This window comes from Dunckerocampus dactyliophorus, chromosome 2 (assembly GCF_027744805.1).
Source record: "Dunckerocampus dactyliophorus isolate RoL2022-P2 chromosome 2, RoL_Ddac_1.1, whole genome shotgun sequence".
In the NCBI taxonomy this organism is placed as follows: Eukaryota; Metazoa; Chordata; class Actinopteri; order Syngnathiformes; family Syngnathidae; genus Dunckerocampus; species Dunckerocampus dactyliophorus.
Window position 1 is genome coordinate 8,085,414 of NC_072820.1, and position 17,240 is coordinate 8,102,653.

A 17,240-nucleotide genomic window follows, 5' to 3' on the forward strand; every position below is an offset into this window, starting at 1 on the left:
TTAGGTTCTGTAAAAAGTTATGTTACAAGAACAAAGTCAAAATACGGGAATAAAGTCATGATTACAAGATCAAAATTTAAGAGGAAAGCTGAACTAGTTGGAAAATTAAAAAAAAACGGGAGCAATGGAAAAAAAAAAAACAGCTGTAATTTTATCAGCATAAAGTCATATTCTAACGAGAAAAAATTAAAATTTTATGAAAAGTTTATCTTCATAAAATTGTGACTTTTTTTAATACGTGGGAAAATGTAATTTAAAATCATTTCAGTAACATGAGTCAAAATCTTAAAATAAAAATATATTTTTTATTTTAAAGTCGTAATATGAGAAACAAACAAAGCTAAATAAAGGTGTAATTTTTGTAAATTTAGTTTGAGATAAAAGTTATAACATGAGAATAAAGGCAAAATATTATGAGAATAAAGTTATAATATTACAAGGAGAACATTTACAAGATTATTTAAGAAGTAAGTTGACATATTTCAGGGGGGAAAAAACAGCAAAAATGGGCAAAAAAGAGCAAAGTTGATACTAATAATGTGCTTTTTTTTTTTTTTTTTTACCTATATCACAAAGCTCTAACTTCTTAGCATAGTTTACAAAATATAAAAGTGGCATCCTTCATAATTTTGTGTGGCCCTCGCTGTAAAAAGTTTGGACACCCCGGTCATAGGCCAACATTGTATACATCCCGCATGTGCATTTATTGCAGTCCAAAGTGCGGCCCGGGGGCTATTTTCGCCCCACCGCTCGTTTTTTTTTTTTTTTTATTGGCTCTCGGCATATTCTAAACCTGAAATGAATGCATTACTCATGAGATACGATATAATCATATGTAGGCCTACTGCATGTGCAACTGTGCAGAACCTTTCAGCTAAATAACCAAAGTAACGAAGCCAGCAAGTACTCGGATCAATCGTCTACTTGTGCCTTGGCGTCATGCTTCATTTGATATTGTGTCACCCACACCATATGGTATGCGAGCGTGCACGCTAGTGTGCACGTGGGGACGACGGCAGTTCACGGACAGTTCCGCGCTCCTCCCATCATGAGTACACACAGAAGCTCAATGGTCTTATCTCACCCAGATTGTCCCTCTCGAGATCCGTGATATAGGAGAGAAAGCACAAACACACACACACAGCACTGTTCTCAAGTTAAACACACACACATTCACGTAAACTAGCACTTGAGGAAACTTTCACACAATTCCAAGTGGCTCTGATTTATGATTTGCATCAACATCCTTACTATACAAAAACATCCAAAATGTCACTGTTAGGGTAAATATACAGTACTGTGCAAAAGTCTTAGACTGCCATTGGATACCGACATGTTGTTTTAGAAATGCTTTAATGCAGGGGTCTCAAACTCAATTTACCTGGGGGCCACTGGAGGTAGGGTCTGGTTGTGGCTGGGCCGCATGAAGTAGTGGGAATAGGGCTGGGAATCTCAGGGTACCCCACAATACGGTATGATACGCGATGCACGGCTCCCGATAATGATAATATCTCGATACAGTGATAAGGTGAAACAAAAACATACATACATTTCATAGTTTGTATTTTGCTGCATTCAGCTGGGATAGGCTCCAGCGTACTCGTGACCCTAATGACGACAAGCGATACAAAAGGGGTGGAATTTTTGCAGCATATTTTAACCAGACTACAAGCAGCAATGGTACAAAAAGAATGGGGATGTTTTAGCATCATAAGTGTAAACAGGATTTTAGTTTTGGTGTCTGAAAAACTGTAAAGCTATTTTATACTCAGTCAGAAAACACAACATCTCATGTCTCTCAAGTAGATCAATGCTATAAAGTAGAATCATATCAACAAGAAATATTTTTTTATAGCATTTACACTACTCCTCCATGTCTAGTCGCGGGCCGCAAAATATGATCCGGCACGCCACAAATGGCTCACGGGCCGCGAGTTTGAGACCCCTGCTTTAATGACTACATATAACTAGAATGTCACTAGTGGCGTGCAGACCTCCATTAAGGCTTCCTGGTTCATAGAGGATGGCAAACAGATGGGGAGTGCCATTATGATTCCGGGGAGTGTTATTTTATTATTTTGTTGCACAGTGACTGAAATTGTAATAACTGTAAGTAACTCCAGTATTATTGCTTCTATCCAGATCCTTACCAAAGTGAATTGTTCAGTGGTCCATGTGCCACCCCTCTACGAGGTTTGGTGGAAACGGGGTTTGTCTTTTTACGGTAAACCTGCTCCAGTAATTGGGTCTGTCAGATTTACTGTTTTACTGTGTCAAAATTGTTGCTGTGGGGGGGGGGAAATTTTATCAAAACAGTCAAACTTGTGGTGGTCTAAGAATTTTGCACAGTACTTTCACTTTATTTTGAAGTATAGCAATTGAAACAAATAGTTCACCTGCAAAGATAAGCTACCGCTTGTGCAATATAATTGTGCTGAAATGCTTTCACCTTTTTCGTTAAGTGGCAGGATGAAAATTTGAATAATGCAGGGGTGTCCAAAGTGCAACAAAACACTATATAACTGTGTGTGTGTGTTTTTTTTTTTAATTGTAGTTAACAGAGACAGGGTCTATTTTTTTATGTTTGTCATTTTGTCTTTTTTGTTTGCTTAATTTATTATGTTTTAATTTATTTAAAAGCTCTTGACATTCCAATCACATTGTTAAATACTCTTGAGAAATTAATGTTTATTGCTTTTGATATGATGCACTCTCATTATTATGCCATATAATAAATTGAAAAAAACAGTCTCAAAAAATGTTGTCAATAATATCGATTATCGACAATAATTTGTAGGACAATTATCATCCAGCAAAATTTTTTGTCGTGACAGGCCTACCTACATGCATACTTCTATATACTGTACATAGATCAAAGAGAATCAGTATTATTTGAGATCTATTTTGATTTCCTTGCATCCAGTTTTACATAACACTCTTATTTGGGAAGCATTGCCAGTGGTACGGTATGATTTCATCAGTTCTCATTCAAAGTCAAGCTACTATTTCTCCATCATGAATAATTTGGCGTGGTGCGATTATCTATCTGCTGCCCAGCAGCTGTGGAGCTCGTCTGGCCTCTATTGTTCAAGCCAGCTGAATAATGGATGCCCTCACTGCAACACTAGAACCTGAGGAGAAACCAACCTGCACACAGGTAGCATGGGGCAGGTCCAAGAGAGCTTTCAATACATCAATCATATACATTTATTGGCCACATCATTAGAAGACATGAATGGTATAAAAAATCTGCCGTTTAAAAGGTAACAATGCTACATTGTGATTGACACTATTATAGCAGTATTAATGTAAAAATATGTTTATTGTTATGGTTGTAGTTTTCAGTGATTTACGGAGCTACTGTATATCCTAGGAGAGGTGTTTCTTATGTCGGTTACCTTATTTTAATACATAAGGGAAAAGGGGCACAAGATAAAACACTTATCTGAATGATGCACCAACATTACTTTTTATAGAATTAAAAGTTTATTTTAAAAACAACAAACATGGATGGCATTTCCACATTGTTTGCGTTTTAGATTTTTTTTTTTTTGTAACATTTGCTCTGGAGCATCAAGCGGTGACTCAACAGATCCTTTATTCAGCATTACATTCATCCTCCTTGGATTGTTTCACATGTTTGTATGAACAGTGAAGCTGCCATGTTCCAGGTTGTTGTGGTATGTTGTCGTCAGGCTGGTGAGTGTGTTTGGGTGTTATCTTTTCAGGTTGTCCGGCGTGTCTCCAGTAATTCGAGAGGCCTTGGAGGCGCCGTCATCAGTAGAGCATTTCAACACGCTGATGGAGGAGCTGGGCCTTCAGCAGCAGGACCTCTTGAACCTGCTCGAGATGTTTAAAACCCCGGTGCAGTAACCGTGGACAGAATTTTGATTTGAGTGGTGTGGGGGGGTAGGGTACACAACTGGCTTGAGTTTGTTGAATTTAGGGGAGCACAGGGGCCTGAACATACACACACACACACACACACACACACACGGACTCAAATGTTGTAAATGAAAGCTCTGATTTTAAAATCTGCCTAGCTGACGTGACCCAAGCAGAAAAAAACGCCCATGTTAGCAATTTACAGTGGCAGATGAACACCGGCTCCAGCCAATTAACGAAAACAGCCATGTGCAAGTCAAGGATCTCATAGAGTGACAGCGGGGACGGCCAATCGATGAGCTTGTGGGCGGTTTAAAGAGAAACCGGCCTCAGCTTGAGCAGCTCTTTTTATGCTTGGTCCCAGTGTTTGACATGTCTCCTTTTAATACACTCCTGATCAAAATCTTGAGACCAGTTGAAAAATTGCTAAAATTAGCATTTTGCACATTTGGATCTTAATGAGGTTTGAAGTAGAGCTACAATATGCAAAGGCAAGATGGGGGAGTGAGACAAAAAACACTTTGAAAAAGTAATTAATTGAAAACAGCAATTAAACTGAAATAGGCTGTTCATCAGCTGATCAAAAGTTCAAAAAATAACAAAAAACTCTCCAAACGAGAACAAAAAATGTTCCCAGTAGGACTCAGTAATGAGTAGCTCCACTGTTCTTGTTAATCACTTCAAAAATTTGTCTGGGCATGCTTGATGCAAGTATTTCCAGGAGGCTAGTGGGAACATTGGTCCAAGCGGTGAAGATGGCTTCACCAAGGGCATCGACTGTCTGCATATTTTGCATATTGTAGCTCTACTTAAAACCTCATTAAGATTCAAATGTGCAAATTCTAGCCATTTTTCAACTGGTTTTAAGATTTGAATCAGGAGTGTATAGGATAACATTGTTTTCAGGCGGTAAAAACTACAGGGGACCAAAACTGCCTTTTGAAAAAGTGCAGTTATGTGACCTCCCCACAAACACAAACACTGCAAAGAATGGACAGTAGAAATTGGTTCTGGAATTGAACCAAATAAAGTTATATTTTCCAGCTGTGTTTTTATTGTGAATGTGTGCGGTTAAATGTCTGTTTCTGATGCTTTCCCACCTCAGGCATGTTTACTGCTAAGGCTACAATATCAAGATCTCCAAATCAGATCCTTGAGCTTCCACAGCTCTGGATGTCGAATGCGTGTCCAAACAAATCACACCCAGGATTTCCCAGTGAAAACAACATGTGGACATGCTGCTTACTGCTCTGGTAGATATACAGTAAAAGTGACGCTATTCCTGCAGACTTTCTTCACATGCAACTTTATGGTACCCTAATCGCATTTATTACACGGGTAAGCAAACAATCTGTGTGCCTGGAAATATTTGATTTTGACCAGGTGGTACATACAGCAAAACGTTTTTTTCCGTTTAGGACGAGTGGTAGAACTTTGTCAAGGAGATTAGGGACGTGATTGATGGCTCGCATTGCTTAACACGGCTTCTTTTCTTTTCTTTTCTTTTTTTACGCCACAAAATGATAAGTCACTCACTGAAATAATAAAATAAAATATTCCCAATTTTCAACTTTAAAGGTCGAATATGAATTTTAACTTTTGTGACCCAATTAATAATTTTTAAATGAATATTATGTTTTATACAATATAATAGATTATAATGTATTTACTGATTTGTCACATTTAAGTCAAAGTAAAGTAAAAATTTTATTTCATGCAACATTTTTGTCAAATTAATACAAAAAGTACAGAAAAATGTAATGGAATTTTAATTTTTATTGAATTTAAATTTCCAAAATTGGTTCCTTTTAACAAAAATCATCTATTGACTTTAATTATAATTAGAATTTTCTGATACTATCTCGATGTTGATTAAATGAAAAAAAAAATATATTAACAAAATGCAATTGTGTGGAAGTAGCTGAGAAGCAAATATGTAGAAAAACAACGTAATAAATAATTGATCTAAATAGACACACAAATCGGAAGCAACTTTAAAATGATAATTTATTAAGGATAAACAAATATAACCATAAATATTCAAGTAAATAACAGCCCCATGCAGTCTTGACAGGCTAAGTAATAAACTACATTCACCAAATATGACCAAATCGTGTGAAGAAAAGTGCAAAAAGATGACAAGAGATGATTATTTGAGTCCATGTTGCGTCTCCTTGTGCCTCCTCAGGTCCACTTTCCTCTGGAAGCCTTTCCCACAAAGGTCACAGCCGAAGGGTTTGAATCCTGTGTGTTTCCTGCTGTGTGTGATCAGGTTGGAGCTCTGGCTGAAGGCCTTCCCGCACACTTGGCACTTGTGCGGCTTCTCGCCTGCAAAATGACGCAGTTGAGTCGCGTTGATGCTCTAACAAAGTGCGCGTGTGATATTGTCTCTCACCGGTGTGGATAAACGTGTGTTTTTTCATGTCCGACTTTTGGTGGAACCTCTTCCCGCAGTACTGACACGGATAAGGCCGCGTGTCCGAGTGGATGAGCAGGTGGGTGGACAGCGTGGACGAGCGCTTAAAGCTTTTGCCGCAGATTTTGCAGCTGAAGCTCCTCTCCTGTGCACAAAAGCATACGATTTCATGCGCAATCCACCGTTTCAGAGAGCTCCAAATGGAACTGGCCTTGGCCTACCTGCGAGTGGACCGCCCTGTGTTGGTCCAGGCTTACTGCGTGGCCGAAGGTTTTGCCGCAAATTCCACACTCGAAGGGACGAGTGCCGCTGTGTGACCGCCTTACGTGGACCTCCAGGCCGTGGGGCGTGGAGAACACCTTAAGAAAACACGGCGCAGACATTCCGAATCGGGGAAAAACTTGTTTTTCTCTGAAGGCCATGAATTAACACCTAACCAAAATATTACTGTTCCCAGTCAACTACGGTAATAATTCAAAACAGCATTGGTTCTGTAATATACCCACGTGCAAATCTGGTATTGGATGGTATAATTCTCACCTTATAACACTTGATGCACTTATAGGAGCCATCAGTGTCGAGGTTGATGCACATTAAATCATCTTCACTCTTGATTTCAGTCCCACGCTGTCTCTCTTTTAGGTCCACAAACTGCTCAGAGTCCCGCGTCCTGCACATTTGTTGGACCGGAGCAGAATAATCCTGATAGCTTCCTTCTGCAGCAGTGGCCCTCTGTGCATAAAGTAAGGCCTCGGTTCCTGGGCCTCCGCAGAGCTTAAGCTGTGAGTGAGGCTCCCTGTGGCCCTGCAGGTGTCGGTGGTATGGACTCTGGGCCGCATGCCGCAGCCCCGAACCGGTGTAGGAGGCCCACGAGTAAGCTCGGAAGAGCGGCATGTTGAAGTGGTGGTGGCCATCCTCTGCTGTTGGTGTGTAACACTCCTCTGATTCTGGAAGAGAAATGTCCTCGAATGTGAGTACAGTGCGGTTTTACTTGGAAAAAGATTCAAAGTTTAGTAAGTAAGGCGGTGCAATTCCTTAAAAAAACGGAATCATTGTAGCACAAAACATGTGTACACGTGTATAATCATGCATAAGGCAGATAATAAAATATTAGAAGCCGGTGAGCATCCAAGTCAAAAGTTTCACTGGCATAATAAATGTTAATGTGTGCTTTACGGCTCCTAAAGTTGAAAACAGTTATGAGGCATAATGCTGAATGAGACCTGGAGAGGAGGATGGCGACGGAGGATGCCACAAATCACAGTCCGAACCTCGGTCACTGCCTCCGCAGCTTAGCGGAGAGCTGGAGGGCAGCGAACCCGATGACACGCGCTGGGGCCCCGGAGATAGTCTGTCAGTGGTCACGGCCTCCAAACTGCCCTCCACTTGACATTTTGCCTCTATAGTAAGCAGCAGGAGACATTATTTTAATATAATATGGACGATATTATCTGGGAATCCAGTGCGTAATTACGCACAAATGACCAACCTGCGTTTATGTGAGCCAGAAGTGTATCCAGGCCGATGTAGTCGTCATCCAGGTGTCGGGGTTGGTGGTAGCTGTGGGCCCGCTTACTCTTCACCAGGAAAGACCTCGGCATGTTGTTTACTGTGATCCAGTGAGGCAACTCTCGCTCTCTCTCTTTCTCAGCACTTGTTCTTTCTGCTTCTCGTGATCTCCTCACAGATTGCAACGCCACTGAGCGACAAGGGGTTGGGATTTGTTTTTTACTGGACTATTACGCATGCGCAGAGAGACAGCGTTGCTTCCCAGGTGTTGCGTGGCAGGTGGCCAAAAGCTGCTCCGCCCCACCCTCCAAAAATGAAACAAGGATGTTTAGACAAATCAGAATCGTCTGAGATCTCCTGACTTAACTGCATCGACATGATACAGTTGAAGAGATATTAACCGAACAGTATTGCACATCCATTTGCTCTGTACTGTATCATTCCGCCAAATAGCGTGCCCGTAAGACAGTGGTGTCCAAAGTTCAGCTCAGAACCATACAGTACTGTTTGCGTACGCCCCAGTTCTTGTATGATTCGGTTCTGGTCTAAAATTGAAAAAATTTGCCTGGGTTTTCGTACAATATTGCACTTAACAAACTAGTCCGTTGTACTGTATTGTTCTGCCAAATTGCGTGCCCAAACGCAGCACCCTACGCTTTGCTGACTCATTGTCTTTCCATTTTTTATTGAGTGTGCCTGCTACATAATCCACCATGGGGCCAAAGAAAGTTACGAGTGCCAGCAATTGGTTAAAGAAGGAGAGTAACACTATTGAATTCAATCTCACCGGGATGTACAAAAAATCTGCATCAACAATGAGTTCCATCCATTCGTCATTTATCATTATTTCACATTGTTTCCTGCCTGTAAAACCATAATTATTCTTTATAAAATGCATGTTTGGTCGATATTTTTGGGCGTCAGCAACGGATTAATTGGCTTTCCATTATTTCCTGTGGGAAAAATCGCCTCGATTTTCGTGCGTTTCGGTTTTTATTGAACCTTTTGGAACAAATTCATGGTGAAAATCGAGCCGCCAGCTGTGTTTTAATGCTGGTACACCTGCACAAGCTTACGCATCAATTCTTTCTTTACGCCGTTTTAATTGACATTATCAGAGAGCTATTTGGTTTTGGTTTGGTTTAGTTTATTTGAACATGAAGGTTACAATGGAATACCTCTCGTGAATCATTCTTTGACAATTCCACATGTCCAAAAGGAGTAGGAAGAAGCAAAGCTTATTTAATCCTACCCCCCATCCATTCTACATCTGGTACAGTACATGTAGTTCACTTCCTGGATTCCATGTCATGTTTTCAGTGATAGTCAGGATAACACATAATAGATAACGGTGAGATAGCCCTCCCCCCAAAAAAAGAGAGAACATTCATAATAATGATAATAATGATGACAATACTAAATAAATAAATAAATAAGAACAAAGCTTTTTTTTTTTCCCTTTCTTTTTTTTTTTCCTTTCCTTCTTTTTTTTTTAAACACGACAAAGAAAATTATAAAAAAAAATAAATAAATAAAAATAAACAAATAAAAAATAAAATGTAATTAAATTTAAAAAAATAAAAAAATAAAAAAATAAAAATAAAATAAAATAAAAAATAAAATAAATTAAAATAAAAAAATAAAAAAAATAAAAAAAAATAAAATAAAATAACAAACCTGACAGCTTGTTTATCAATATGTTTATTATTATGGTTTGCAGTGGCGGTTTTTCTTATATTTTTCCTTATGTACTTACATTTGGCAATTCAAATACGATTTACTTCGTTTTATTTGAGTTTATTTGATAGGGACAGATACACAATAACATAGACAAACTGATAAAAACCATGTGTGCTTATAGCGTGAGCTCATTTGCAGTACTTGTCCCTACATGGCTTTTAAAAACCGCGTCTCTCAAATACTACAGTACAAAAAATACTGATAATTCCATTAGAAACCACACAAACATACGGTATACTACAAGAACTTAATCAATCCTATAATAGGCGTATCTAATATTGTGTTTACCTTATTTAATTCCTTGAGGTGGGGCACAATAGTAGAAGTTGTACGGCAACAATAATAAACATATTGTGAAATTACACTACAGTATACTGTAATATCTCTCTGCCAGTATCAATCAAAGTCAGCATTATTGCCGTTGTAAAAGCAAATCTCATTATACTGGGCAATGTTATCACCCATGATATCAATATTGTGAACTGACTTTAAATGTTCTAAACGGAAGAAAATAACACTATTGTATTATTGTGAATGCAATCAGGCATAAAATAAGAGTGTCTGGGGATGACCCATGCTTGCTGTTGATGGACAGGGCCCTTTTTGTTGAGGCCGCTGGTAAAACGATCCTGTTAATGAGCCGCCTGGGCCGCATGCACAACAGCCTGCTGGTGGAGACTGATGGTGTAGCTTTACAGTTACTCTGCTTCACCTTACCACCACTGACTTCAGCCTTATTGTTTTACACCATTAAAGCCCCCCCCCCCACTTTCCGGCACACGCTGCCCACGAAGGGGGGGGCCGGGGGGGGGACCCTGCGGGAAGAGAAAATATTAGATTGCTAGCTAGGAAATCTGTCAGTTTCAAATCATATCAGAGATTTCGACTGTGCAGCTCAAGTATCCATTTGTGTTCCGTGTGGGAACTGAGGTTGTTTGATGCAGCTGCAGCATGATCGGCACCGTGTAGTTTACAACACATGGCCCGTACTCACGGTGCACTGATACCACTCTCACAGCAGTCCTGATCTGTGTACACACTTTGCCATAATGTCACAATGCTCGTGCTCCATCGCAGCCACTGATTCACCTCGTCGAAGGTGAGCTGCAGAAATCCAGTTTCAACGTTCCTGCCTGGATTGACTTATTTACGAGAGAATAGCTTTTGTTTGGCAATGTGGAGAACAACAATGATATGGCAGTGCTAATGCTTCGGTTCATCACATGTTTACATTTGCACAAATCAACAGGTCTGAAAAGGAGTAGGACGAAGCGGATCTTAATCCTACCCACTGTCCATGTTTGAGCAATTTACTGCTCGTCTGTTCACTTCCTTCCTTCCTTTTCACATTTTCTAATAGGGCTAAAAAAGACAAAAGGCAATGCCTGTTACGACGGGGTGTTAAAATAATCTGGGACTTCGAGAATAAGGTCGTAAATTTACGAGAAAAAACGTGTAACTTTATGTTACAGGCATTGCCTGAGACGGCTATGAAAAGGGGGGGCTTATGTGACCTTTGGCCTCGGGCATGTGGATGGGGCGCGGTAAGGAAGGCGGAAGTGAGAAGGGCTAGACATGCTAATCTGTTTGTGCTCAGCTGCTCTGTTTTGCTACCACGTTATAAATGAAAGCTTGCCTGAAGCAAGAGGAAAGTTGTACATCACACTGCATTATGTGATGTATTCCATTGTAACTTGTATGCATGTTCACATCAAATTCAACTGTTACCATTACTGTTACCATGACCGTTACCATTACTGTTACCATTACCAAGTTTCCTTCTTTCCTTAAGAGCTATGCTCTATTTTCCCTCTGACACATATGGCACGTAATATTACAACTTTATCCTCGTAAATTTACGACTTTATTCTCATAATATTATGACTTTTTTTCTCAGAAATGTCCGACTTTATTCTCGTAAACGTACAACTTTTTTTCTCGTAACTGTACAACTTTATTCTCATAAAATGTACAACTTTATTCTCATGAAATGTAACTGATAAATTTACAACTTTATTCTTGAGATTTACGACTTTTTTTCTTGTAAATTTATGACTTTATTCTCGTAATATTACGACTTTTTTTCTCGTAAATGTACAACTTTGTACTCGTAAATTTACGATTTTTTTCTTATGAATTTACAACTTTTTTCTCGTAAATTTATTACTTTATTCTCGTAATATTACGACTTTTTTCCCGTAAATGTACGACTTTATTCTCGTAAACGTACGACTTTTTTTCTCGTAAATATGCAACTTTATACTTGTAAATTTTACAACTTTATTGTTCTAAAATGAAACAGATAAATTTACAACTTTATTCTCGGGATTTACGACTTTTTTTCTTGTAAATTTACAACTTTATTCTCGTAAATTTACGACTTTTTTTCTGTAAATGTGTGACTTTATTCCCGTAAATTTAGGATTTTTTTTCTCGTAAACTTACGACTTTATTGTCGGAAATTTACGACTTTTTTCTCGTAAATGTATGACTTTAATTCTCATAATATTCCGACTTTTTTTCTTGTAAATTTGCAACTTTATTCTCGTAAATTTACGACTTTTTTTCTCGTAAACTTACAACTTTATTGTGGTAAATTTACAACGTTTTTCTCGAAATCTCTGTTTTTTGTTTTTTTTTTCCAATGTGGCCCTAATACTGCGTTGTATGCCAGAAATATTGTATTAGGAATAAATAAATGCAGACTGTATGGTCAATAATACCTTATTCATTAATAATAAATTAAAACCTTGTTCTTTAAACTGGTTCATAGACTGTAGTTCCTTGCTCAATCCGATCCATGATTTTACTCCACAAATTGATATGCTAAAGGATGCAAAAACTCAAGCATAAAAACTGTTGTGCCATGCAGACGACATGTTGGGTTTGTCCAATGAAATAGATCATCTCTCTCCCCAAAATGGCTGCTAGCCAGTTTTCTGGGCACAAGATAATGAAGTTATTGTGTTTTTAAAGGTAGAAACTGGGTGTTTTTTTAAGCAAAAATGTTTAACCAGTAATTTAAAGTGGTTTTGGTAACATACAGTCATTTTTATAAGATAATGAAAACATTTCTCCAATGTCCCCTGTGGTGGACATGAGGACTTACTACATTTTCATATAAAATAATGAAAACTATGCTTTATAATGCTTGAAAAAATGAACAAAAAAGCTTAAGTGGCACAATATTTGCAAAATGCCACAACCAAGACAAGTTTAACTTCAAGCGACAGTTTAGAATGTGTCTTTTTGTCCAATATTAATAAAATATTGAAACAATACACAGACAAGTACAACTGTAAACTGCTTTACAACGTAGATCATTTATATTTGCTTTACTTTCCTCTTGTCAAAACAATAGAAAAGATGACACGTGAAAGAATTATTATTGCATTGCAAGTAAACAAACCGTTTTTACCAAAGAGGGATATTTGCATCCACAAACTTTTATCTTTCTGGGTCTCAGGAGGGTAAATAAAAAAAAAAAAAAATCACATTGGGGAGCAGTGTGCATGGTTGCAGCCGTTTGAAAATAAACACATCATTTCATGAGGAAAAATAAAAAAGCATAATGTTCCTTCTCTCTGTAGCCATTTTACAAAGTCCTACTTCATCTTGTAATGATGTGACTGTATAATGTCGCATGTATAATATTGAGATAATGTTCATCACGTCAGTGTGGTGTTCATTTGACAATGTTCAAGTCTCAGTTAGGCCGAAACAAGTTGACTCAGACCAGGAAACCCCGCAGTTGAGAGTCACAACAGAGATGCTATCTATGTTGTCACAGCTTTTCACGCTTGTTTGGCAACCTTTACGATTGACAGCACATATGTGATTGAAATAGAAGCTGCAGCTTGCAGTTTCGCACATGACAGCACGCAAATGTTGATTTCACTCACTGTTTGAAGAAGCCCGACAGACACACGTCACCTAGTGGTGTTTTATAGGTATCGCTGGATTGAATTCATATATACGCTATTATTGTACGTATCTGTTGGCAGGCAGCATAAGCGTTGAGTTTTTTGGTTTGAATGCACTCTTCATCATTGTTGCTATGCTTGGTAAAATGAACGGTGTACTGACTCATATTGTACTGAGCGGCCAGAGCCCACGTCTATGTCAAAATGAGTCTGACACTATGGTTATCATCACACTTTTTCTCTTTGCCATCACTGGTATCCTTCTACGGTGACATCGCAACTCACTGAGCTGATGTAGCATACAGTATGATGACTGAATGAGTGGATGAAAAAAGCCTGAAAATTGACTTTGAAAAATGTGTCCTCAGTTTCTGAATATGAATAAAGGTGTATTTAAAAAAATAAAGATGTAATTTTACAAGAAAAAGTCATAATTTTATGGGAATAAAGGTCGAATTTTCAAGTAAAAAGTCATAATTTTGTGAGAATGACATTGTAATATTACAAGAAAACAATCTGAATTTTAGGAGGATGAAGTTGTAATATTACAAGAAAACATGAAGTTGTCATACTACAAAAAAGGCATAATTTTATTTAATTTTTAAATGTGCAATTTTACAAGAAAATGTCATACATTTATGGGAATGAAGTTGCAATTTACAAGTAAAAACAAGGGAAAGGCTTCTTGAGACGTCATCTGTGAAGAAGGTGTCGGACGTTTCGCTCCTCATCCGAAGAGCTCCGTCAGCGAACTAATAAGTGCTGGTAGCCTAGGCCTTAAATACAGTAAGAGTGGGCGAAATTGGTGTGCCAACGCCCTCCTCCTATTGGTTCCTTACACTAAGACTGGGAGGAGTTGTGGTCAAATCCTCTCCTTCCATTAGCACCTCCGATAAAAGATATTTAAGGCCTAGGCTACCAGCACTTGTTAGTTCGCTGACGAAGCTCTTCGGATGAGGAGCGAAACGTCCGACACCTTCTTCACAGAAGTGCAGATGACGTCTCAAGAAGCCTTTCCCTCATTGGACAACTCCTGTACGACTGAGAGCCTACACAGTTACAAGTAAAAAGTCATAATTGTGTGAGAATGACGTAATATTACAAGAAAAATGTGGATTTTATGAGGACAAAGTTGTAATATTACAAGAAAAAAATCATAATTTTATTTTTTTTTAAATAAAGGTGTAATTTTACAAGAAAAGTCATAATTTTATGGGAATAAAGTTGCAATTTACAAGTAAAAAGTCATCATTTTGTGAGAATGACATTGTAATATGACAAGAAAAAAATCTGAATTTTAGGAAGATGAAGTTGTAATATTACAAGAAAAAATTAGAATTTTATGACAATTAAGTTGTAATATTACAAAAAAAAGAATAATTTTATTTTTAAAAATAGAGGAGTAATTTTACAAGAAAATGCCATAATTTTATAGGAATGAAGTTGGAATTTAGAAGTAAAAACTTATAATTGTGTGAGAATGATGTAATATTACAAGAAAAATTGTGAATTTTATGACAGTGAAGTTGTAATATTACAAAAAAGGCATCATTTTATTTTAAAAATAAAGGTGTAATTTCACAAGAAAAAGTCATACTTTTATGGGGATGAAGTTGCAATTTACAACTAAAAAGTCATAATTGTATGAGAATGACATAATATTACAAGAAAAGTCTGAATTTTATGGGAATTAAGTTGTAATATTACAAGACAAAAGTCATAATATAAAATAAATTTAAAATAAATTTTAATTTGACAAAAAAAAGTCACAATTATATGGGAATAAAGTTGTAATATTACAAGAAAAAAGTGATCATTTTATGACAATAAAGATGCAATATTACAATGAAAAAGTCATAGTTTTATGCGAATGAAGTTGCAATATTGCAAGTAAACCAGGCATAATTTTATGGGAATAGATTTGCAATTTATAGGTAAATTGTATAATTGGATGAGAATGAAGTTGTAATATTACAAGAAAAACATGATAATTCTATGAGATTCAAGTTCTGCATTCCCAAAAGGAAAAAGTCAGAATTTTATGAGAACAAAGTTGTAATATTACAAGAAAATAATAGTCCGAATTTTATGAGAATGATTTTGTAATATTACAAGTGGAAAAAAATCAGGTTTTTTTTAGAATTAAGTTGTAATATTACAAGAAAAAAGTAATAATTTTATTTAAAAAAATGAATTGTAATTTTGCAAGAAAAAGTCATAATTTTATGAGAATGAAGTTGCAATTTATGAGCAATTTATGAGCAATTTATTCTCGTTGTATGAGAATAAAGTTGTAATATTAAAAGAAAAAAAGGCAGATTTTTTTTTAGAATGAACTTGAACTATTACAAGAAACAAATCATAGTTTTATGGGAATAAAGTAAAATGAAATAATTGTATGAAAATATAGTTGTAATTGACGAGTAAAAAGACATCATTTTATGAGAATAAAGTTGCAATGTTCCAACAAAACAAGACATAATTTTATGAGAATAATGTTGTAATATTACAAGAAAAAAGTCACAATTTTTTGAGAATTGAGTTGTAATAATACAAGAAAAAAGTCATAATTCTTTGAGAATTAAGTTGGAATATTACAAGAAAAAAAGTCAAATGAGAATAAAGTTGTCATATTACAAGAAAAAAAGCGACTGTAAATTATTTCCAAGTACTTTTGCAGTATTTTCATTTATGTTTTAACATATTATTTCATTAGAATAGTTCTAATATTAATATCGTTGTAAAACTTTGGAATAATGTGTATATGTAAAAGAAAGTGGATTGTATCTGTTACCATGTGTTTTTGTTGCCAGAGCAAAAGAACTAGTCACTGTTTTGCTGACAGGAAGCTCCTCCGTCTAATAGTCTGAGACATGAAACTGATTTTAATGAAAACACAGAGGATTTATGCCGCAAAAAGTCCAAACTGGCAAACTGACTTTCCTTGGTTGACGTCTTTGTTTAGTCCGCACCCTCTTTAGTCCGTTTGTCCTGCACCTCCATGCAAACCACAAATCGCTATCTCATCCCCTCACACGTTCCCTTGGCTCCAGTAGCCTAACCACAGAGTGACACCCCCTCCTCTCGCTTCTCAACCATCTTTGGCGCTCCATTCTGATTTGAGTGCCTTTTTCTCAGGCCCGACCGCAAGCAGCCCCCCTCAGGAGCGGCCTGCTTGATCCCATCTAGTGCAGCCAGCACATAGGAGCAGACTGTGAACATTGTGGGCCTGATTTACCGGACTCTGCTGGCCACAAGACACTTCTCCTTTCACACAGAGCTTGTTTTCCCAGCTTGCTCTCCCTTTACTGTCATTTAAGTTTGTTATTGCTGATGCAATTCAAAGATTTAACTTGATGACTCTTGGGTTATAAAACACGCTGAAACTAAGGTCAGCTCCTTGAAAGTGTGAACAACGGAAGAAACACTCAACACCAAACTGAATGCGTGGATTTATGCTTTAAACAGTCCACAAATCAGCCCCCCCTACATCTATCACAAGATCAGCAGCTCCCCTTGTTTGCAGGCAGCCCGTTTCTGGTTGTAAATTTCACCAAGGACCTCATCCACGGAACGTTGGAGGATGGATGTGAAGAAAGCTGCTCACTACTTCCTGCTCATTGTGTGTCTGTGTGCATGTCTTCAGGGCAAGAGGCTGTTTGGAAGGTCAGAGTTCAACAAGCACAATTAAGTCTGCTTATGTTTTCATTATTAGACATTTAAGAATGATCGAACCTAATTATTCATTTCTGGTCATCTTTCGGTAG

At 37.4% G+C, this 17,240-nt stretch overlaps 2 protein-coding genes across 9 annotated transcripts in view; both read left to right on the forward strand.

Annotated features, from left to right (window-relative positions):
* rpap2 (RNA polymerase II associated protein 2) overlaps positions 1-7,910 on the forward strand; it is a 15,990-nt gene extending 8,080 nt beyond the window's left edge. The window contains exons 12-16 of one of the 5 annotated variants that reach the window (XR_008569478.1): positions 3,729-3,864; positions 4,991-5,138; positions 6,074-6,380; positions 6,492-7,044; positions 7,112-7,907. Coding sequence is in view for 2 of the 5 variants with exons in the window: in XM_054766770.1 (XP_054622745.1) it covers positions 3,729-3,864; positions 4,991-5,206 (352 nt within the window). In the remaining 3 variants the exon portion in view is untranslated. Of the gene's footprint in view, positions 1-3,728; positions 3,865-4,990; positions 5,453-6,073 lie in introns of those variants that run through there. The other 4 variants (XR_008569477.1, XR_008569479.1, XM_054766771.1 and 1 more) reach the window with 4 other exon arrangements.
* The window catches only part of rpl5a (ribosomal protein L5a), a 26,217-nt gene continuing 16,231 nt past the window's right edge, over positions 7,255-17,240 (forward strand). For 2 of the 4 annotated variants that reach the window (XR_008569480.1, XM_054766782.1), the window contains exon 1: positions 17,000-17,139. Coding sequence is in view for 3 of the 4 variants with exons in the window: in XM_054766782.1 (XP_054622757.1) it covers positions 17,057-17,139 (83 nt within the window). In the remaining variant the exon portion in view is untranslated. Of the gene's footprint in view, positions 7,272-16,999; positions 17,140-17,240 lie in introns of those variants that run through there. The other 2 variants (XM_054766784.1, XM_054766783.1) reach the window with 2 other exon arrangements.